The sequence below is a fragment of the Protopterus annectens genome, chromosome 1.part0 (genome assembly GCF_019279795.1).
Source record: "Protopterus annectens isolate FY-2018-M chromosome 1.part0, PAN1.0, whole genome shotgun sequence".
Taxonomy (NCBI): Eukaryota; Metazoa; Chordata; order Ceratodontiformes; family Protopteridae; genus Protopterus; species Protopterus annectens.
In genome coordinates this window covers 1710177193-1710201870 of record NC_056725.1, presented here as the reverse complement: position 1 = coordinate 1710201870, position 24678 = coordinate 1710177193, and the positions used below count along the sequence as shown (strand labels likewise).

Below are 24678 nucleotides of genomic sequence, written 5' to 3'. Positions count from 1 at the left end.
TCGTTCCGGAAGTCTCAGTATTCCCAGGACACTCAGGGCTCTTCTTCCCCCAGAGGCAGAGGGGAACAGAATGGGCACTGGCTCAAAGGCTGAGGGGATCTGCAAAACTTCGGGTCTCGAGAACCTTTCTCGGACAGACCCGTGCAGCAACCCTCAGGGGTTGCCCGACTGCTGTACTCTGGAGGCAGTCAGGGGGCGATTGTCCTTGCACCCAGCCAATGGACTGCTGGGTGCTGCAAATCATGTCCAGAGGATATTCCCCTTCATGGGTTTTCCAACCCCTCACAAACACCTCCCGGATGTTCCACCCACGCAAAGGGAGGTAGTAGCACAGGAAATTTCCAAGCTGCTAGGAAAACGAGCCATCGAAACCGTCCCCCTAGATCAGTCCGGATTGGGCTTCTACTCCAGGATTTTTTTGGTGCCAAAAAAGACTGGGGACTTAAGGCCCATTCCCCTCTCTATCCTGAACCTGTCAGTGGCCAAAGAAAAGTTCTGGATGGTCACGCTATAGTCCATCATGCCGTACCTGCAAGAGAGCAACTGGATGTGCTTGTTAGATCTCCAGGATGCTTACTATCACATAAAAATGCACAGAAGCTCCAGGAGGTTCCTCCGCTTCCTGCTAGGGGCCAATCATTACCAGTTTTGAGCCCTACCCTTTGGTCTCACCACAGCCTCCATGGTGTTTACCAAAGTGATTGTGGTGGTAGCGGCTTACCTGAGGCTTCAGGGGATTCAGGTGTATCTGTACCTGGACGATTGGCTCTTCACTGCTCCCACCAGGCGTCTACTTTCCTAAACCAGGGACTACTTTCTGGCACTTGCCCTGAGTTTGGGTATCACAGTCAACACATCCAAATCTCCACTAGAGCCTGTACAGGTGATAGACTACATTGGTGCCTGGATAGACGCACTCCAGGGCAAAGTGTTCCTGACCTCAGAGAGATTTCAAAACCTCAGGATGCATGTCTCCCTAATTTACCATTCTCATCTCCCGACAGCGGAATTTGTATTGAGGGCCCTAGGCTCTATGGTGGCGACCTTAACTCTCCTTCCAATGTGCCCGACTACACATGCGGATACTTCAGTGGACCTTGGCAGTTCAGTGGTCCTTGATGGATTTACCACTAACCTATCCTGTCCACCTAAGTCAAGTGTGTCGGTCATTCCTCATATGGTGGATGAGCTCTCCGGACATTTTGGAGGGACTACCCTTCGTTTCAGCCCCGGCCCAAGCCACACTGACCACAGATGCCTCCCAACTCGGGTGGGGGGGGCATTGTTCAGGCAGGACAGTCCAAGGCCTGTGGTCCCCCATAGAAACCAGTTTGCATATCAATGTCCTAGAGATGAGGACGGTCCTTCTAGCGTTGCAGGCCCTTCATGCCTTTCTCCATCTGGGGATGATTGCTATTCAGTCAGACAACATGTCAGTAGTCTGGTACATCAACAAACAGGGAGGGAACAGATCTTATCCCCTTTGTCGTGAGGTCATGAGAGTGTGGGAATGGGCGATCTCCTCCGGTCTCTTTCTTATCGCAACGCATATTCCGGGACGGTCCAACATTCTAGCAGACAGGCTAAGTCGGACCATTCTGATGCCGTACAAGTGGTCTCTGAATCCATCAGTAGCAGAATAGATCTTCAGTGAGTGGGGTAAACCTTGCTGAATCTCTTCACATCTCCTTCCAACGTAAAGTGCAGCAGGTTTTTTGCTGTGAACCCCCTGCCGGGGGAGTCCCCCAGAGACGCTCTAATTCATGCCTGGCCTCGCAGTCCTCTGTATGCTTACCGCCAGTCCCTCTCATCCCGAGGTTTCTGCAGAAAGCTTGCCGACTGGGGAGCAAGGTGATCCTCATTGCCCCATTCTGGCCTCACCAGGTATGGTTTCCCTTCCTTTGGTCTCACCTTCTGGCTCCACCTTGGATTGTAGATCCCTTTCAGGATCTGATTTCATACCCATTGGGGGTTCCTCATCCAAATCTGGACAACCTGAAGCTCACGGCTTGGCTGCTCCAGTTCCCGTGATTGCTAGGACGCCTGGACTTCATCCTCAGTTAAGTTTATTTTCGTAGCTGCTCATAAGTCTTCATCCAGAAAGGTTTATCGCAGAAAGTGGAAGTGTTTTTCCTTCTGGGCCTCTCAGAGGAGCTTAGATCCTTTTACCGCTCCTATTTCCGCTATTCTTGATTTCCTAGCTGAAATTTTCCAGCACGGAGCTAGTTCTTCTACTGTCAAAAGTTCAATTGGCTGCCATTTCTCATTTTCATGTGGGTGAGAATTCTGCATCCTTGGCATCTTCTAGACTGTGTAAAGCCTTCATCAAAGGCACCTTTTTGCTACGCCCCCCCCCCCCCTGGTCAAAGATCCTGTCCCCCCGTGGGACCTTACTATGGTTCTCCAAGCTCTGGTTGTCCCGCCTTTCGAGTCTGCCGCTACTGTTTCTATTGTGGAAAACAGCTTTTCTGGTCGCTGTTAGCTCTGCTAGGAGGGTTTCGGAATTACAGGCCTTGTCCATCAAATTCCCATACATGTTTCCCTTCAAACCAATCCATCCTTTCTTCCTAAGGTGGTATCACCAGTCAATATCAATCAGACTATAAATTTGCCTGTGTTCTTTCCCAATTTTACCAACAAAATGGAATACAAACTACACATAGTTACAATGTTTGTTCTATCATTAAAAATAATTGGAAGATTCTGGAATGTAATAGAGTTAGTTAAAAGTGTTGGGACACAACGAAATTTTGTTTTTGGGAATTCCTGTAACTTAAAAAATATATTACAGCATGATAATACTAATTTTGTGAATCCAGGACTTTTGTCTCTTAAATCCAAAGGAATGTTTGTGTGTGGCAGTTGTTCTCTCTGTAGGTTTATTGCAGAAGGAACTTTTTTATTTTTGGAACATCTTAATTACACTATTCCTATTTCTGGAACATTTAACTGCAAGTCTAAAGGAGTGGCCTATGTCATTACATGTAGTGGATGTAATGCCTATCATGTTGGCATGATCACTAGAACTTTAGATACTACAACTAAAGAACATTTGTATGCAGTTAAGAATAGAAACGACACAAATGCTCTTTATAAACATTCCTTAGAATGTCCCAAGTCCCATAGGTTTTTCTTCACTGTAGTAGAACAGGTACCATTAGATAGGAGAGGTGGGGCCTTTAAAAATAGGGTGGAACAAAGGGAAACTATTTGGCAATTAAAGTTAGCGGCAGATTCTTTTCCTGGTTTTAATGGTTCCATCAACATCAAATGTTTTTTTTTTAAAAAGAGAAGGTTAAGAATTTTATGACAATTAGTAATAGTAAATGTATTGTTTATGATTTTTTATTAAAAGTTCTAATTAATATTTCAATTTATTGTTAATTGAATTGATTATATGATTGGTTAGAGTTGTGTATATAGTATTGTAATTGAATAGTGCTTTTTTATTCTGATGAAGTCCCTTTGTGGATGAAAGCGGAGATTAGATGCTTTTACATGCTTATATCTTGGTTTGAGTTTGTTCATAGTTCATAGAAGTTCATAGATTAGTACTAGGCTACCTGCCCTTTCAGGCCATTTTAAGCCTAGCCAGTTACCCCATGTGAGAGTCAAACCCTGCACCTTGTGTCTGTAAGGCAAACACCTTAACCATTAGGCCAATCTCCCTCCCTCCTTGAGCATTCAGTGGAATTTTGGTTATTAGTCGTTTTTTCCACTATTGGTTTGTACTGGCTGGTTTATCGTGCACTGGTCATACTTGACCCATCCAATGGACTTTCCAACAAGAATGACAGAATTATGTCATGATCAGATTTGAAGGTGATTACAGTTGCCCTTACTGACCAAAGATAGATTATTCATTCTTCCCTTTCCTGCAGTCATTGCCACCATGGATACTTCCCTTCTTGTGTGGGTATTTCAAAGGAAGGATGGTTCAAGGGTCCTGTCTTCTGCAGAGGCCAACATCCACATCAGTGTGCTGGAGATGAGGGCTGTGTTCCTTGTGTTACAGACCTTTTAAGATGTCCTCCCCAGTACTGTGATTTTTGATACAGGTAGACAATGTCTTTTGTATGGTATCTCAACTAGCAAGGGGGAACATGTTCTTATTCTCTTTTTTGGGAGGCCAAGAGGATTTGGCAATGGGTGATCTCAACTCAGTGGTTTCTGGTTGCAATGCACATCCTAGGGAAGTCCAACATTCTGGGTAACAGCTTGAGCAAGAGCATTCTTCTTTCTCATGAGTGATCTCTGAATCTGAATGTGGCAGCTCAGATTTTCTGGCACCGGGTCTCTCTGTGTTGCAGTCTCTTTGCCTCCTTCTCCAATACCAAGTGCAGCAGCTGTTATGCTTTAGTACCTCCTCAGGGACAGTCATCCAGAGATGCTGTTCTATATGCTTGGCCCCTGGGACTCCTGTGCACTTATTCCCCATTTCCTCTGATTGTCAAGTTTCTCGAGAAGTCTGCCCATTGTGGTGCAGCAGTGTTGCTCATAGCTGCCTTCTAGCCTTGTCAGGTGACTTTCCACTTTCTGTGGTACCCCTTTGGGCTCTAAATCCCTTCCGGATCTCATTTCGCATCCAGCAGATCTGGATCTTCCCAATCTAAGAGTCCATCAAGTTAATTGTATGGTTTCTCCAGTTCCCTTGATGGTCAGTAATTCCAAGCTGTCTTACAGTGTTGTGCATATTTTGTCCTTGTCCCAAAAGCTATCCACTAGGAAGGTATATTGTAGTAAATGGAAATGTTTTGTGGATTGGGTGGAATCTTGAGGTTGTGATGCTTTTCTCTGCTTCCTTAGAGTCAGTTCTAGATTTTCTTGCTGAGTTATTCAATTCAGACTCCGTTTTCTACAGTTAAGGTACAACTGGCAGATGATTCTAATTTTCATGTTGGTAGGGACAGTGTTTCCTTTGCTGCTTTCAAAATCTCCAAGGTTTTTCTCAAAGGTACATTTATGTTGTGCCCTCCTGTTTAGGATCCAGTCCCTACCTGGGGTTTATCTTTCGTGCCCTCCTTCTGAACCTTCTGCTACTCAAGACTTGAAGTTGTTATCTTGGAAAACTGTTTTTGGTGGCTCTTACCTCATCTAGGAGATTTTCAAAGCTACAAGCCCCTGATTCTTCTCCACCTTAACTAGTGTTTCATAAAGGTAGGGGTTTTCTCTGCACTAATCCTTCCTTTGTGCCCAAGGTAGTTGTCAAAGGAAAAACAACTTCAAAAAGATCAACACACGGCAGGTTCAGGTTAAGGCACTTTAATCTTGCAGCAAGGAGACAAAAACGTGCTAATACAGAGTTTGTCTAACTAGAATCAGGAAGTGAAGCTATTCTTATACATTTCTTACAAGGCATTGCCTACAAAGCTGACGTAATAAATCACAAGTTCTTTCAATATTATTTCATAGCAGCTGTTTGTCCATGATTTTCTGCTGGCACATCAAGTTTACAAAAAAACTTCCTAAGAAAGACAATGTGGCCTTGATGACCACCGGTCAGATACAACTTCTCACTATGCAATGTTACCATTCAAGGTACTAGGGCTAATTCAAGCACAAAGCAAGTATAGATTATAGTTCATTTCTTCAAGCAGTCTGTTTAGCTGTATTTATCTTTTCCGCAGCTGTGCATGTTCTCATAACATGAACAGAGCTGATTGTTCAAGTTCAGTAACATTATAGAAAACAGTATTGTTCTATTCATTATTTTCCTGACCTAGCAGATAATCACCTGCTTCTCAGTAAATTTCCAAAAGGCATAAACATGAATTTTGCTGTGCTAGCAAATACTAGGTCAGAGAGCATCTTGCAGTTTCAGAAAGCATACTGCAGTTTGAAAAGCATCTTGGAATTTCATACAGAATTAAGCTGTACATAAAATAGAATGAAATGTGTTAACCCTTTTAGCTTCTAATAAGCACTAAACATATACATTAATACATATTTTTCTAACAGTAGCCCCTCAGAGTAATCTAAATAGATCTGTTCGCCTTCTTTTCCCCATTTTTTGAACACGGGTGGGTACTTAGTGAATTGCTTAGATTGCATAGACAAGTGAAATTTTATCAGGCAAGGACTAAGACCTATAGAAAATCCAATCAGTTGCTTGTTTCCTTTTCAAGATCCAGTTTGGGCAGACCTATGTTGAAAGTGACTTTATCCAAGTGGCTGTGACACTGACAGGTTAGAATGTGGAGGCAGGCAGATCAAGATTTTGACTGTGTTTTGAGTATACCGTTTGACTAATTGCAATGTGAGATATTAGTCTGTTAAAGAATTAATACATGTAACCTAGATTTCTTTGACATGAATGCGCAATTTTACTTCATATTTAAAAAAAAATTCCTAGGGTCCATGCCTCCCAGAGTGCCCATAGACTTTTAGGGATTTTGTACCCACTCAAATGTTTAACTGTATGATAACTCTGGAGTGGGCTGTCATCTTAACTCTGACATCATGGAGGAGTGAATGTATCCACAGAGGTTTCCTGAGCAGCAGCAGCTCAGTTTTTGGTATTACGGATTCAGAAATCATGTATGGTCAGGATCTTGTGACACGCCAGAGTGGCCCGTTTGTCTTATAAAAGAATTGATTCACTTCATTCTTCCCATTTTCTGTTCATTTCACCTGAACAAGGGGTAGATGATGGGGAATGCATTCTCTCTTTCCTTTGGCATGGAAGATCCCTGTGCACCATTCATCTTTTACTTCTGATTCTGCACCTCATCACAAACCTCAGAGTTAAAAGATTGACTCTTATGCTCATTACAGTTTGTGGTCAAGAAGGATATCATTTCAGCCTTCTAGGTCCCTAACAGTACTGGAAACTTTTCCATTTCATGAGTAAAGTCCCTTTGTGTTTACCACCTTCTCTTCAGGGATTTGCTTCTTACTTAGGTGCCTTCCCCTCTCTAGGTCTGCCAGCAGGAGTTTCAGTGGTAATTGAGGCAGTTAGGAATTCTTCCACCTACCAGACTGAGAATCAAATTTTCTTCTCCAGCGTGACAGGCGGGGGATGCTCACTGTGAAGTGAAAGCAGTTATCCATCTAGGCAGAAAACTATGATAAGTTCGCTGTCAGTTTGCAAGTGTTCCTGACTTATTTTAATATGTATGCTTTGTTTTTCCAGTTTGCATGTGATCCTAATTTATTTTAATCATATGTATGCTTTGCTTTTCATTTGTGAGCCTGCATGATTTAGGTCTTATTTATTCCACTGTCTAGGTTCACGTTTTTGACATATCTGCCTGCTGTGACTTTGTGGAAAGCGGAACTGAGAAACAACCTTATATTTTCATGCTCTTTCTTAAAGGAGTTCTGCATATCTGCCTGCTGTTGGAGAACCTATCAACTCCTTTGGACTTGAACTTCAGCATAATGGATTGGCTTGCCTATCCCCCATTCAGACATTTGGTTTGGCATCTCTCAGGTTCATTTCTTGAAAGATTCTTTTAATGAAGGCCATTACCTTCACTTATGGAATTTGATAGCTGGAGGGCTATTTTTGTAAACCTTTCCATTTGGTTATTCATGAAGCCCTAATATTCCTTAGGAACAATCATGCATTTTCCCCTAAAATGGTTTCATGACTCTCCTTAATCTTGTCTGTTTTATGTTGTTTCCTTTGCAGTACTAAATTCAGAGGAAGGTCCTTCATATCCTATATTTGCACTACCAAGTTAGGTTTTATCCAGAAGAGAGGGCATGATTTGCAGAAGATGCAGCAATTAGTGTTTTCCTTTGCTCCAGTGTTGTAGAACTGCTAGTAGTGCTAAGCAAGCTCTTTTCAGATGGATTTCTGGTTATGTTGTGTTTTGGCCATTAGATTGTTAACTGCTGATGACAAAATAACTTCTACAGTAAAGTGGTCTCTTTCAGTGCTTGCTTCAAAAATGTCTGCTTTGAAGATCATCGTTCTGTGCCAACTTCTGTACACCAGTAGTTCAGGTGTTGTCTTCTGAGCCCCTGTCATTAGGCATTTCTTTGGCACTAGCTTCCCTGGAGGCCCACTGCTTGGGTTTCTTCTTAGCAGTTATCCATTGCAGAACGCCTACAAAATTAGATGTAATGGTATTTACCAACTTGTCAGTTGATTTGTGTGAAAATCTGCATTAGATGCTTATTACCTTTCTGTCTTCACTTTGTGTCTAGATGTCCTCTTCATTCTGTGACTTTGAATGAATTTACATAGAGGTCAGGAAAGTATATGACTTAGGTTCATATGTTCATAGGTGGGTACTAGGCTATCTGAACAAAGGCATTTATAAGCCTAGCCAAAATGTGTTGACTTTTGCCGCCCCCTTAGATTAGTTCCCTGTGCCTCTGTCCAGCAGAGCCACTGAAGTGATCCTAGTGGGGTAAACTTTCTGTTTCCCATCCACTCGTCAAGGTTTCTCTTGAAGAGCGTTAGCGAGGAGCTCTGCCTATTGTAGATTGGAATCTTGTTCCAAAGCATGGGAAGTCTCTGGGACAGGAATCTATCCCTCCAGCACGTCCTATTTATTGTTGTGGTGAGGTTTACATCCCTAGAGTGTGTGGCTCGAGGGGATAAGGTTTTCTTTAGGTGGAGCATATTCTGGGTTGGACATGGCCTTGTATGTCAGGCAGAGATCATCTCTGAGTAGGTGGTATGCAACCGAATACAGCTGGAGTTTCTTCAGTCGAGCTGCATAGGGCATCTGTTTGAAGCCAGTAATCCTCTTGGTGAGGTACAACTGTTGCAGGTGTCTTGTAAGGCACATCCCAAATGGGGCGTTGTACTCTATGATGGGTCTGATGAGTGATGAGTAGACGGGCGCAATGACCTCTTTTGATCTGGATGCGAACCCTTTTGTGATTAGGTGGTCCACATAGAAGGATTTTCTAACCACTTTGGCAATGTGATTATCAAAGGAGAGATTACTATCTACTTGGGTCTCCAGATCCCTTATTACGTTTTCCGTATTTATGTGGTAGTTTATGGGTACTTTGTTTTTTCCAAAGGGGATATCTATGCACTTTTTGGCATTTAGCTTGAGGCCATGGTTTTGACACCAGGTATCCATCTCAGTGAGACCCTTTTGGAGGATGTCTATGTCAGCCGGAGAGTCAGTTATAGTCCCTAGTTTGCAGTCGTCTGTGAACTTGGTCAGCCGTAGTCCTCCTGTGCTTGCCTGTACCTCTAAGAAGTATATGCCGAACAGGAGGGGTCCTAGGACTGAGCCCTGGGGAACGCCACTTGTAACCGGTTTAGAGTCAGACCTAGCTCCTGCAACTCTCACCATGTGTGTTCTGTCCGTGAGCCAATTGGCAGCCCATCTTGTGACATAGGGGTTTATGTTCAGGCTGGTGAGCTTGTCTATAATACCAGAATGGTGTTCGAAGGCCTTTGTGAGGTCTAGATAGGCTGTGTGTACCACCTTTTCCTCATCTATAGCCTTGGTAACTGTCTCAAAGAAGTCCACCAGGTTTAGAAGGCATGATCTGCCCTTAACAAAGCTGAACTGGGTAGGGTCCAGTGTTTGGAGGTTCCCAATGTCTCTGTTAATGAGTTTCATGATGATGCACTCCATACCCTTGCAAACCAAGCTAGTCAGGCTTATAGGGCGATAGTTCCCGGGGTCTGTTATGGCTCCACCTTTGTGGAGCAGAATAACCGTTGCTGTGCACCACTCTATGGGTATGTAGCCTGTGGAGAGGCTGAGTTTGAACTGTGTGTTTAGGTGAGGGGTTAGTTTGTCTTTGAGCTCGTGTAGGATGCAGCCTGGGACACCGTCTGGTCCCGTTGATGCTGTGTTTTTGGTTTTGGAGAGGGCTGTTTTAACCTGAGTGTCTGTGATTTCAAGGGCTGTACATTCTTCTGGTATGTTTATGGGCCCTTTTAGGGGTGAGAGGGGGGTGAAGTTTGCACTGAACCGGTCTGCCAGGATGTTGGCAGTATTTGTTGGTTCAGTGTATTTTGTGCCATTCTGCACTAACTCCGAGCAGATCTGAGCATTGCCACTTAGATTCTTGACATAGCTAAAGAATGCCTTGTGGTTATCTTTGGAGTCCTTGGCAATTTTTCTTTCGACGCTTGCCTTGGACGATTTTATGAGGGATTGTAGTTTCTTGCTGATACTGATCAGGGATGTCTTCCCTTCTTGGGATTTTTCTCTTTTCTGTACTAGTTTCCTCCTTCTATTGTATAGCTTGTTTATGGCAGGGGTCCACCAGACTGGTTTCCTTTTCTTGGAGGAGTGAGTCTTGGTTTTGCTTGGGATAGCATGATCCATGCATTCTTGTAGGTGCCCGTAGAATGCATTAGTAAAGGATTTTGCAGCTTGGACAGCGTTATCCTTTAGCATGGTGGCTTTGAAACTTTCCACCTTGGTCTTAAGTAATGTGAAGTTTGCTTTTGAAAAGTTTTTCACTGTGGTTTCTTTGTCCGGGGGTGGGGGCGGAATGTGGATATCCAAAGTGATTTGTTTATGGTCAGATCTAACCAGCGAGGGGTTGACCTCCGGTGTGGAATACCGGTCGCCCATGTTGGTGATGACCAGGTCCAATATGTTGTCACCTCTGGGGAGAGTGTTGACCAGTTGATCCAGGGCATTTGAGTTTATAAATTCTAGGAAATGTTGGGCAAGGGAGTTAGTACTTGAGTAGTTCTCCCAGTTAATGTTTGGGTAATTGAAATCACCCAAAATTAGGGTGTTTGGTAGGACCTTTATGTTTTCCAATGTTTCCAGAAATGCGGAATGGGGGTCCTGGGACATGGTGGGTGATCTGTAGCAAGCTACAATTTGAATTGCAGTTTTGCCCATTGTTAGTTGCACATGGATTATCTCTGAAGCATCGTGCTGTGCCACTAACCTGGAGGTGTGGATATCCTTGATGAATATGGATACCCCCCCACCTTTTGTATTTTGGTCCGGGTTCTGTGGCCGAAATGTATGGTATGAGTTGTAGCCTGGTAGTGTTGAGGTGCTCTCTGGAGCCTTAAACCAGGTTTCTGTTACTACACATATATCGATTTTCTCCATACTGAGGAGTGCCTCGAGTGCATGCATTTTGAGGTTTAGACTTCTGGCATTGAGTAGCATTACCCTCAGATTTTTGTTACTTGTGCTATTTATGGCGATGGGTTTGTCTTTTGAGCCTTGCCTAAAAAAGGCACTATGGGGGTGGCAAGAGCCTTGGCCTGTATTCGAAAGCCTAAGGGTGACAGGTGTAAGCTGTCTCTAGGGAAGCAGCGTGGCTTGTCGAGCATGTCATTCCAGGCAGACAGACACTGGATCCACTTTGAATAACACCAGAAACTTAGCCAGTTGTTGAAATTGATAATTTTTTCTTTATACCGGTAGTATCATTCTTGGTGAGTGCAGAATGCTACTCGGGGTCAGGATCATACCGGCCTGGGCTACGTGTTCAGAGAGCTCTTCCATGTCTCTCTTCATGTAGTCCAGGGAGGTACGGCTCAGGTCATTCACACCAACATGGATAATGACAGAGTCGTATTTGTACTTGTTCTGGAGGGACCTGAGTGCTTGTGTTATGTGACAGATCCTGGCACCCGACAGGCAGCTAACAGTAACCTTCTCCTTATTCAGCCTAGTGAGTGAGACGTCAGTGTGCCTGACTATAGAGTCACCTATTACTAGTATGTTGGGTATGTTATTTTGCCTTAAGGGCTGTGATTGCGTGCCACACTGGTTTTGTGAAGTACGTGTTTCATGGTTTGTGTTGGGGGTGGAGATTGCTTGGATGTCTGCTTTGGAGGTCTCTGTTACTTTTGCAGATTTTTATTTAGAACCTCAGAGTATGTTTTTGTGTATTTATGTGTGTTTTGCTGGTGCTGGTTTAATGGATCTATGTGAGACTGGTGGTGTGATGCCAGTATTTCCCTTCTCCTCTTGACTGTCTGATCCAGTCTTGGGTTGAGAGAGCTTAGCCTCCAGTTTGGCTGTATAATTGCATCTCTCGCATGTATTAGTGTTTGGTGGTAGGAGAGGGTTGTCTCTGTACATGAGGCAGTTGTAAAATTGCCTCAAAATGCTCCGATTCACCAGTTGGACTGGAGAGTACACCTGAAACTTCCCTTTAGACATGCCTGGATAGGTACCATGAACTATATTACTGAATGGCTGGTAAAGTCTAATAGAGAGCCTTGTCCTTCTGTACAGTATAGGGGGGGTCTAGTGCTAGGGTTTATAAGTGCTTGCTATGAGTTTTGAGCAAGTGCCGGGCTGAGAAACGAATGGCTTGAGTGCTTAAGTTGAAAGTTTGTCTAGTTCCAAGGGAAAAATTGAAGAGGAGACTTTGTGGGGCCGGGAATAGTTATACCCTAGTTAACCGGCACTGCTCAGCACGCAAAACTGTCCTTCTGTACAGTATAGGGGGGTCTAGTGCTAGGGTTTATAAGTGCTTGCTATGAGTTTTGAGCAAGTGCCGGGCTGAGAAATGAATGGCTTGAGTGCTTAAGTTGAAAGTTTGTCTAGTTCCAAGGGAAAAATTGAAGAGGAGACTTTGTGGGGCCGGGAATAGTTATACCCTAGTTAACCGGCGCTGCTCAGCACGCAAAACTGGGCAAATGCAGTTTTTATAGCAGGGAAATAAAAGAGATAGAAATTAGCCCAAAATGGCCCAATAAACTACTAATTTCTGGGCTGAAACCACTCCTCCAGGGACAGATAGGCTGCTCAAAGCTCCCCTCTCTCACAGGTGAACAGAGAAACTTCCTTCTATCCAAGTAAGGTATGGGCAAACACAGAGATTTGTGACACAGCCCTGAATTCAGCACTAACCTGAAAACTGGACTATACTAGCTTAGAAAGGTGGGAAACAAGTATATATATATATATATATATATATATATATATATATATATATATATATATATATATATATATATATATATATTTTTTTTTTCAGGAAATAAAGCAGATAGAATCAATAAAACACTTTAAATGCACAGAAAAGGATGCTTATTGTTATATATCTCAGTTCAGAGTTGTAGTCAATGACCCTAGTAATAAAGTAGGAAGAAACACAAATACAGTAAAAGCAGATGAATAAAGTGCAATTTTTTTATATATATATAAAACAATAGAAAACGAACAAAGTGATTTAAACAAGTTACCCAGTTAACCAGAAAAAAGCTCAAAACTGAGCCCTGTTCCAGCAGTATTCAGTCAGACAAGTTCTAACTGCACTCTCCTGCTACTAGGGTGCAGGGGAGCCTTCTCCAAAAAAAGATGGCCTGGATCAGTGGTCAAGTTATACAAACAAAGCTAGATTCAGCAGGCCTGAATCTGGTCCTGTGCTACAGCAACAAGGTGCACCAATTTCAGAAAGAAACAGTTCAGATAAGCAGGCACAATAAGCCTGTGACCAGACATTCCCAGCTCAGAAGGGCAGAATTTAGCCTCTCCTCCCACAAGAGTACAAAACTGGCCTGAAGCCCAAGTGCGTAAACCAGAGCTAATACACTTTTAGAATAGCAGACACCGAGCCTTCAGTCAGCAGTTCCCAGCTTATAAGGATGTAAGCTACCTGTCCTGCCACCACAGTGCAGACCACAAACCTTCTAAATGTAAAACAACCGGTGTGAAGCCCAAGTGCTTAAACCAAAAGACTTAGAAAAACAGTTACAGTTTAATCAGGCTACTACCAAGCAGTATTAAATGCAGCAGAATAAATAAAATTGAGTACTTTTAAGAAGAGGCAAAAGCAAAATAAAACAGATGAATAAAGTGCAATTTTTTATTTTTTTTTATTTTTTTGTTAGTAAAGTGCAAGGAGAGAGGAAGGAAGAACCTAAGTGGGTTGGCCTTCTCAAATCTTCTCTCTATATTAAGTAGAGTGAGCACTAGACTCAGAATGTGATCTAACTATACTTGGTTAAGTGAGCAAATGAGATGGACTCAGGAGGAGTGTTCAAATACAGACTTACAGGAGGGGCAGGCAATTTCAGAGCCACCAACACTAAACACCAAAACACTCCATGTCATCTGTTAATGCTTCTTGTCTTCCAGGTTGTCATCCCTCAGTGAGTAGTGGAGAACAGAGTGGCACAGGAGTTGGCCACGTTCTCCTGTCCTGGTTTCTGAAGCTGTGGTATTCAGTGATAGGAGAAATGCATACTCCCAAGAGTGGAAATGGAAAAAGATTCAGAAATATGTGGAACATTGAATATCAGGAGATGAAATCTAACATTTTCCCCCACAGATGTGTTCCTCAATTATCAGCTAATTTGAGGAATACATAATATGTTGTTGAAGAATTACTACTGTAATAATCCTGAGTAGAGAATTGTACTGTTTCTGTAGAAGTTAATACCAATGTGCATTGACATAGTTTTAAACATCATACAGTAGAGAAGGGTTTGTAGAAGAACTATACATCCTGTTTATTTTTAATACTGATGTAGATACTGAGATTATAATACGACTTACCATGTAAGTTTTCTGCATTTTCTGTTATTTGACATGTATATCGAAAATTTTCTGTTAGTTACAAATTTTCTTTTTTGTGTATTTTCTAGAGTCAGAGCCCTTCTAATGCCAACGTCAGAAAAAGTCCTAGAAAGTCATTGCCTAATGATGCTGTTGACAGTAAACCTGAGGCAACACTGGAGAGGCCAACTCAAAATGAGCTAAGTGATGGCAAAATATTACAGGACTGTAATTTTAGTGACCATGACTATTGCATGAGCAGTGAAATAGCAGAGCATAATGTAGTGGAAAAGACAGATGTTAAAAGTGAGGACTTCACAAGTTCTGCTGCTGTTAAAAGTGAAGATGATGGGAAAGAGAAAGGAGTTGAAAATGCAAATGTTTGCATTATCAGTCAAGAAAATGTTGTTGACAACAAGAAAGATGAAAAAGATAATTTAGAATGCAGTGTCAGTAAGGAGCATGCTGTTGTATGTGTCACTGAAGTTGAAAATACTAGTTTAGAATACGACATCATTCATGAGAATATTGCTGGCCATGACATGGAAACTGCAAATGCTAGTTTAACATGCATCAGCAGTAAAGAATATGCTGACGGCCATGACATGGAAGAATCAAATATATCTGCTACTGAAGACTGTACAGAAAGTTCTAATGATGGGGGCAGAGATGTTATTGAAAATCCATTAGTACAGTGCATTGGACCTGATAAGGGCCAACCTGCCACACAGCACACACCAGTTTTCCCCTTCAGTACTGCAGACTATCGTTTTGAGTGCATCTGTGGTGATCTTGGCTTGGTGGATTACAAAGCTCGAGTACAGTGCTTGAACTGTCAGCTGTGGCAGCATGCAGAATGTGTCAACTATAAGAAAGAAAACCTGGGAACAATGGCTTTCTACTGTCCACACTGTCTTGTGGCTATGAAACCAGTGTCCACTGGCGCTACACTGATCATCTCTCCAAGTTCTATATGCCACCAGTGGGTAGAGGAGATAAACAGACATATCAGTTCTTCTTCACTTCGAGTACTGGTAAGGGGCGCTCATTACATAGCACATATTAAACAGTGCTGTTTCCCTGTACAGTGTATACGACAAAATATATGTGCTGTTTATATATCTGTCTCTCTACAGGAGAATTGTCTACACAAATGTCTGATCATAGCTTTCACTGATGTACTATAATTTCATTTAAAATGTACATAAGGAAGATTATTTAAGCTGGCGTGTGGCAGTGAGAGAAGGTAAGAATCAGCAGATTGTAGGATATGAGTAGTTCTTGTTTTGACAGTGTAGAAGTCATTTGAAGGGGATGGCACTATAAGTTTTCCTGTTGTGATTTTGTTGTGCCTTTCATTCTTTCTGTCTTACAAGTTGAATCTGACTCCTAGAGCGACACCACAGACAGCTGCTTCTATCTGTGGCATTTACAAAGCAAAGGAGGAAACAGAAGCAAGATGCCAGGTCTTTCTTCTGTCACACACATGTGCACCCACTCCTACAGGCAATTTAGAGTCAGTCAATCCACTTAATGTAAATCTTACGAATGTATGAAGAAACCAGAATACCCAGAGAAAACCCATGTGAAAACTGAGGACATGCAGACTCTGCACAAAAGGCATCCCAACAGAGAACTGCATTAGAGCACCTGTTGCTCAGAGATGTCATTTTAATTTTAGTAATAACTCATGGCATTTGACGTGGAAAGTGCATATGCAGGACTTCTTGTGTGTTATTGTAGCAAATACTTATGCGGTGATAAGAAAGGGAATGAGCACTTCACTGCCGCATACATTATTTTCTTTACTAGTTGGGGTTTAAGTGATGAGAGAAGGAAAGCATTGGGTGACTGTCATTATTATCTTCCCCTCTTTCCATTATTACATGAGATCAGGCCATTGTGCCATCTGTTGCCGCCTTTGTCAATTTAGTGCCACTCTCCTGCTGTCTTCAACAGTCATACCTGCCCATTTCAGGTCATCACTTACAAAGTGTATCCATTTCTTGGTTGGACATCCTCGTTTCCTCTTACTGTCATATTGTCTGTACACAAGTGCCATACAGAAACATTGGTCACACCGCTGTTATGTGCACCTTACTTTTTAGCTTATTTGACATGTCTGTGTCACACACTAACATTGACACTTTGTCAGTTAGCTGCAGCACCCTTGATTCCAGTTTTAAAATCCTTATTCAAATATGGAAGGCAACCCCATACTGGACAAGAGCCTTAAGAAGGATATGCTAAAGTTATGCAGCCCAAGTTCCCAGGTTACCAGGCACTCCTTGATGTGTGACTGTGATGCAGTAAATACATCATGAAGGGCAGCTTCCACTGGGTCTGTAGTGAGGACACATGCCTGGCTGATGGGCCAGCCCTTACAGAGCGAACATGTCAAGTGGGAGCTCCACGATGCCTCATTGGTAAAGGAACTTCTTTTTGGACCTCCTTATAGGTTCATAGGAGATTATGGCTTAAGAGCCATTACAAGCCTAGCCAATATAAACCGATTTTACTCAATATATGGCCCTTAGGGGCAAAAGGATTGCATGGCTTGTGTATATGCCTTGAGTTTCTTACTGATTGCCTGTGTCCATAACAGACACAGGTGATACCCCAGGTGTGAATTTGCGATTCCCCATCCATTGATCCAAATTGCATTGGAAGATGGCCAGGCAAGGGCTGTGCTTAACATGAATAGGAAGCCTGTTCCAAATAAGGGGCAATCTTTGAGATACACATCTGTCTCTCCAGTATGTTTTGTTTGAGTCGCTGACTAAATTTAGATCCTTAGATTGGGTGACCTGTGTGCTGTTTGACTTGGGGATGGTGTAGCAGCTGTATCAGGGTTGGATTTGTGAGTGCCTTGTAGGTCAGGCATTCATCACCCCTTAATAGTCAGTACGAGACAGAGTAAAGGGATAAGGCTTTTAGTCTATCTGCATAGGACAAGTTGTTTACACACTGTATTTGCTTTCTGAGAAACCTCTGAGTTCACTCCAGCTGCTGTAAATGCCTAGTAAAGTACATGTTAAATGGCGCACTTTACTCTTGTCATTGGTCTAATGAGAGTTGAGTACATCATGACTGTAATTTCCTTGGATCTGAATTATAAGTTGTGCCATATAGGACTTTCTCACCACTGCTGACACATGGCGGTCAAAGTTCAGGCTACTGTCTATATGTGTACCTAGATCTCTCACATCTGAATCTACTCTTAGGAGTATGCTACTGTTGTTGTAATTTGCAAGGCTGTTTGACTTCCCAAAGGGTATGATAATGCATTTTTTGCATTTAGATTTAGGCCATGGTTCTGGAATCAGTAATTTTTTCTGATGTAGACCCTTCTGAAGGATACCTACATTGTTGGGGGATTCATTGGTTGCCCTTTGCTTACAGTCATCAGCAAACATTGTCATTAAGAGGCCTTCCACATTAGCCTTGACTTCAGAGAAGTATGTTCTGAACAGGAGTGGTCCCAGAACTGAGCCCTGTGGGACACCAATAGTAACTGGCCTCTTGCTAGATGTAGATGCACTCATTTTAACCACATGCCCTGCCCATGAGCCATTTGGCTGTCCATCTGGTGATGTGGGGATTTATGCCCAGTTTTGCGATTATTTGTAATACCAAATGGGGAATTGTGTCAGATGTCTTGGCCAGGTTGAGGTAGGCGGTATGTACCTTTTACCGTCATCCATGGCCTTTGTGACTTTCTCAAAGAAATATACCAGATTCAGTAGTCATGACCTGCCCTTGAAAAAGCCATATTAGGGCGGGTCCTGTGTTTGGAGGTTTTCTATGTGATTATTTATCAGGTCTGTGATTATTCTTTCCATGGCCTTACATATAAGACTAGTCAAGCCTAATGGATCTGTAATTTCCCAGGTCAGTAGATGGTCCCCCTTTATGCAGAGGGATGACTGTTGCTGTCCTCTAAAGCCAGTTCGGAAGCTGTGGTTAAATAGAGATCCTAATAGGCCCGATAATTTCTGATTTAAGCTGTCTAAGAGGCAGCTTGACATATCATCAGGCCACACTGAAGCCATATTTTTAGCTTTAGAGGGTGCAGTGGCAGCCTGTTTTTTGGTGATAATTGGCAGTGGATTGGTGGAGGGTATTTTGTAGGGGAGAACTGGGGGTAAAGGGGAGGTGAAATTTGAGCTGAATTTGTTGGCCAGAAGATTTGTTATGTGTTCCAGTTAGGTATAGGCGATTCCGTGTACAACTAGTTCTGCAGATTGTTAGGCATTGCCCTTGAGATTGCGGACATAACTGAAAAATGCCTTGAGGTTATCCTTAGCTTTGGAGGCTATTTTTACCTCAAAGTCTGCTTTCAGAGACTTTAACAAGTTCCCTGATTCACTTGTTTAGACTAATGAGGGACTTTTTGCTCTGTTGTGCATAGTCCCTCTTACTTCTTGACAGAATTTCCTTTCTTTTGTTGTACGACCTATTAATACTAGGGGTTTACCAGGGTGGCTTCTTTTTGTGGTTTGACCTGGGTTTTTTTGTGTTTGATACTGCTGTTTCTATATAGTTGTTTGTATGGTCATACAGAACTTTTTTGTACACCTCTGCATAGTTTTCTGTGTTTTCTGGATTTGGGGGAGCTTGGAAACTAGCGATGCTGTCCCTTAATAGGGGGTTATTTACCTTAGGGAAGTTCTTAAAGTTTTTGGGTTAGGTGAGGGATTAGTTTTATCTTTATTTCTAAGGAAGTCAGTTTGTTCTTTGATCTTACCAATGAGGACATCACACTTTGGGGGGTGGGGCTGCAGCCCTCTCACACATTTGTGAGTACCAGATATTTGATTCTCTAGCTGTATGCAGACTAGCTGCTCCAGTGCACTTGAATTTACAAAGTCAAGAAATCTTTGGGCCTGCATGCCTAGTTAAAATCATCCATGAGTATGGTATTGAGCTGGTTAGTAATTGTGGTAGCTTCAGGTATGATGTATGGGTTTTCTGGTTCATGGTGAGGGACCTGTAGCTAAAAAAATATGGTAATGGATTTTTCCCATTGTTAGTTGAGTATGGAGTAGCTCAAGCATGTCGTATTATTTGACCATCCTTGAGGTGTGCTTATACTTTATGTAGGTAGATACACCTCTGCCTTTTACTCTTTCATATTTAGTGGGTAGTCAGAATGTATTAAAGGTGTTAAAAGCCATGCACTGCCGGAGTGCTTTCTGTGACTTTGAACTATGTTTCAGTAACTGCACAAAAGCCAGCATTCTCCAGGATGAGGAGAGCTTCTATTGAGTGCAGTTTCTTGTTGAGACTCCTAGCATTGATCAGTAACACCTTTAGCTTGTCTTGAGTAGCTTTAACTTTGCAAGTTTTGTCTATTTGGCAATGCCTAAAAAGGCACAATAAGGGTGGATAATGTTTTGGCCAACATCCAAAAGCCTAGAGGTGACAGGTGAAGATCATCCCTGGCAAAGCAGCATGGCCTGTCAACCGTGTCCTCCCAAGCTAAGTATTGGACCCCTTTGGAATGACACCAATAGCTAATCCAGTTATTAAAGTCAATCATTTTCTGCTGGTATTGTGGCATCATCCTTGGAGACAATGTAATGCTACTCAGTGCTAGGCTTATACCTGCCTGTGACACATTCTGAGAGCTCAGTCATATCAAGGAGGTACATCTCAGTTCATTCACAACCATATAGACTATGACCGAGTCATACTGGTACTTAGGGGTAAGTCACCTGAGTCCTTGCATGATCTGGTGGATCCTGGCCCTTGACAGGCAACGAACTGCAAACTTCTCATTATCCCGCCTGGTAAGATGGACATCAAGTGGGCATCTCACAATGGAGTTTTCTATAACCAGAATATTGGGTTGTGGAGTCTTTTGCCTTACAGGCTTGGTAGTTGAGACAAAATGAGATGTAATTTATGTGTTGTGATGGGAATTGTCTTGTTTGTGTGCATGCGGGGTTTCTGAAGACTACATCTGAGAGGCCTTTGAGGTTTGTGTAAGTTACGTGTGAGCACCTCTGCATATTGGGTCTCTGTTTATGGTCTTTTGTGGGTATGGTGAGTGATGTGTGTGTGAGTTGCTGACAAACCTGTTTGTTGCTTTTTATGTCTGCGAGAGTCTGGCCTCCAGGGTCAATGTGTAACTATATCTCTCAATACTGTATTTGTCTGTTTGAAAATTAAGTGTTTGTCAGTGTACATAGGATATCTGTGTCTACAAAGCTGGATGCAGAGGTAGCAGAGAAGTGCCCATCCATGGTTGAAGGTCCTAATGTGTACTCATAAGGGACAGGAATGGAAGTTGTTTGTAACTAGACGAGGTAAGGGTGCTTACTTGGTGTAATCTGCAGCTAACCTAACTGGCTATGCTGCCCATTGCCCACACCAGATGCTCTCTAAGCAGTGATAGTCCCGGGTGTTGTAATAGTTCTAACTAAATGTGTAAATACTGCTCACTGTGCAGACTAGTTGTCCTGTGAGTAATGCTGGACTGAGGTAAAGTTATGAGGTGGTTTTTATAAAGCAGTTTCAGCTTTTGGTGATTGCTTATGTATAAAGCAGCAGTAACCATCTGGCTACTGCAAAGAGCAGCTTCACTTAAATGCGAGGCTTATATACGATCAGAAAAAAGCAAAATTTACACTGACTATGCTCCAAGTCCAACTAGGTAAGCACACAATAAGCTTTCCACCAGCAATTCCTAGCTCAGATAGGTGAAATTAGCCTTTTCCTGCGTTGCAGTTTTTGTCTCTGTTATTCTAAAATGACTGGTTTTGAGTCCAAGTGTTAACCAAGAAACACTGGATACAGTGGATTTCAGTACAGAACAGCAGCCATTACAGCACTTTGCAAATACATCCTTAAAAAAGTGCAAAAAAAAAATAAAATAAGTAGCACAGTGAACATTCACAGTATAATGAAAATAAGCAATGTTTCTGGATTTTTGCATATGTACAGGGTACTGGCACAGCAAGCAGCTCTGTGCTAAAGTACTGAATTTATACCAGCACTGGAAATATAGAAAACTGACTACTATGGCTTCTGGCCAGTAAAGCAACTGCACTAGGAGCCCTTTTGTGGGCTTCCCAAGTAAGATAGACCAGACAAACACCTGCTGACACTAGGTGAATAATCCCAATCCTCCTAATGTAAAAGCACAGTATAAGAGTGTCAGGTCAGTGAAATGCTACCATAAACAAAGTTAAACTTGAGCAATTAGAGATAACAGCAGTGTACTTCAAACAGCTTATAAAAACATGATTATTCAATAAAAGTACTTAGCTTTATAGAAATGAGAAAAGAGCAACTCAAATGTGCAGAATTTATGAGGGCACTAAAAATAGGTTAAGCTGATTAATAAGCCCTCCAGCCAATAAGATGACTACAAGAAAGAATATCTAGTGCGTTTCCTCAATCTAAATAGACTAGGCTACCATCCACTGTCACCAGATGGAAAGTCCTCTGACCTCTTGATGTAAAAAAAAAACACAGAAAAAGAGCTTGATGGAGTATAAAAAAGCCCTACTTTATCCAACAGGCTAGCTATATGATGAATTCAGAGCAAGTAAATCAGTAGAATAGACAATGAGAGGCAAAATGCACTTTTTTTTCAAAATAGGCAGAAGCAAAGGGAAATAATTCAAGATAGCCACAACAGTGTAGAAAATGAGGAGCCTATAAAGCTCAATTTACAGTAAGGGTGGACAGCTTTAAAATCTCCATCTTTAAAAAAGCAGATCAAGGAATTGGAGGGTGGGTAGACAAGTAACCATCAGAGAGTCACCAACAATGCTTGTAATTTTTGCAGGCCTTGAGTCTTATCCGAAAAGACAAGGCCGCAGATGTACTATGTATCACTCAGGAAAGAAGTTAACCAATGAAAAAGTGTGTGCAATGTGCAGCCTGAGTAATTTAACTGTCTATCTTGCACATAGAATAAAAACACCAGGCAAAGCAGATTTTTCAAAACAGAAAACAAAATGGAACAGGTAAAATAATATAATACTTACAGTTATTTTATCTTACTAGTCTATCAATTGTGTTTTCAACTGTATTGCTTCTGTATTTTACAATCTTTTTCTTTTAATATCTTATTTCAGCCCCTAATCTCTACTTTGACTTCTTACCCTGGGCGTGCAACAAATGGGACTTTTGAAACCCTCCAGGCAAACTGCCGATTCTGTTGAATCCAACCATCTTTCAACCTCCAACTGCCATTGCAAGCTAGCATGTATGCTCCTACTGAATAGAGTTGCTGACCATTAATTTGAATTAGCCAAGTGTTTTAATTGTGACTGATGCTTTCCTGCCTATAGAATAGGGATGCCAGCAGCTCAAACAATCCTGCCCCATAGCTCCCCTGGTGCTTCTTATACCCTTACTCCTCTCTGTGGTGTATGAGCTTCTGCCTGTTGGTAAGCTGCTAAACTTATCAGAGGGAGCTTTACTTTTTCTGCAGTCAGACTGGTAAGTCTCCAACCTGTCTCTGACTGATTGCCTCCAAAACATCAGTGGTGGTGCTTCCCGCTCCATTCACCCTGCAGGCTCACTCCGCTCCCCTAACCTGCCCCAATTCCCAACCGCCCCCACAACTCCTACACTTATTGTAGCCTCACATCCCCTCCCCATCCAATCAACCAGTCCTGTTACATCTCATCATTATCCCCTCCTTTTCAGCTCCTCCAATACTTAATCACCCCCTCCCCCATTCCAACCCATAAGGTCCCATAGTCATTACTTGACTCCACCCTCTTGCCATCTCATAGCCCCTATAATCCTACTTCCTCTTCCTCACATACCTTCTTAACCATTCACATATATCTAAATCACACCATGTCTCCTCCACTGTCTCAACTCCCTCTCTCACCATACTTCTAATTCCTCTATACCACTCTACCTCCTATTCCTCTCACAAACTACCCCCTACTTTCCTATCCCCCACCATCTCCACCAACTCCCATCCTCACCCCCTCCAGATCCCACTTTCACACCATATCCTCCTCTCTACTTCAACCAAACCCTCTTCACTACATCAAGTTAAAACTTTTTTCCCTCCCCAATAAAACGCCAAATACATAAAGCTGTATTACACATCCCACAAAACTCAAGGAATAAACCTAAACCCTTGCTCCTATTCCCTTTTAACTGCCTATGCTTAGCAGGTGATATATACCCCAACCTAGGCCCTACTACCAACAACATTCCAACTCCCCTCACTGCTAGCAATATTACCAACCCTAAATTTCTCAACCTCCTAACCATCAATGCCCAAAGCCTAAAAAACAAAATAGCCCACTTCCATGCCTGGCTATGCTGTACCCTTCCTGACATAGTAGCTGTCTCAGAGACATGGCTAAAACCCAATATTTCCGACTCGGAAGTCCTTCCCCCTGGATTTCAAGCTCTCAGATATGACTGCCTAAATAGGAAAGGGGAAGGAGTAGCCTTAATCTACTCTAGCCTACTCTCCCTCACTCCCTACCAAAAGCCTATTCCTCAATTCAACAACACTGAACTAGTCATAGGAATACTCAGAATAAATAACTATAAAAGCATTTGCGTTATAGCCCTCTACATCCCCCAGAAATAATACTTCTACACTTGAAGACATTCTACTATGGGCCTCAACCAATATTAAGCTTGAGACATACATCTTAGGAGATGTAAACATTGACTGGAACAAAATTAATAACAGTAATCTCACCATCTCAATCAACCTATTTAATTTCAGTCAACTTACAAAGACCATTACCAGACCCAATAAAAACAACCCCCCAGGCTCCATACTTGACTGGGTCCTAGTCTCTCACCCAAATAAAATCTCCCATAGTGGCACCTTACCAGACTCCATTAGTGACCACTTGCCAGCTTTCATCCATAGAGCAAAACCCCACCTCTCCTCACCAACACCAATATATCCACACACAAAACCTCACAACTTTCTCTAATTCTCTCAAACTAATAAACTGAGACAATCTAAACACTCTTCCTCTAGACCATGCTGTTGAATTCTTCAACTCAACCTTCTTAGATACCCTTAACTCCCAAGCCCCTCCTAGAACAAAACGTATAAAAACCAACTCAGCCCCTTGGCTAACTAAAGACACCAAAATACTTATGCAACAAAGGGACAAGACCTGGAAAATTTACTGTCGCAGTAAGCACCCTGACACCCTTCTTAAATATAAACTCCATAACCTAGCCAAAAAACATATAATACAGGATAAAAATCGTAGTATACCAAACTCCTGTCAAATCACTCCAAAAACCC

General features: G+C 42.4%; 1 protein-coding gene across 1 annotated transcript in view; it reads left to right on the top strand.

Annotated features, from left to right (window-relative positions):
• Nucleotides 1-24678, top strand: part of SHPRH (SNF2 histone linker PHD RING helicase) — a 1609144-nt gene that overhangs the window by 375790 nt on the left and 1208676 nt on the right. The window contains exon 9 of the mRNA XM_044068807.1: nt 14507-15451. Within this exon, the coding sequence (XP_043924742.1) occupies nt 14507-15451 (945 nt within the window). The remainder of the gene's footprint in view (nt 1-14506; nt 15452-24678) is intronic.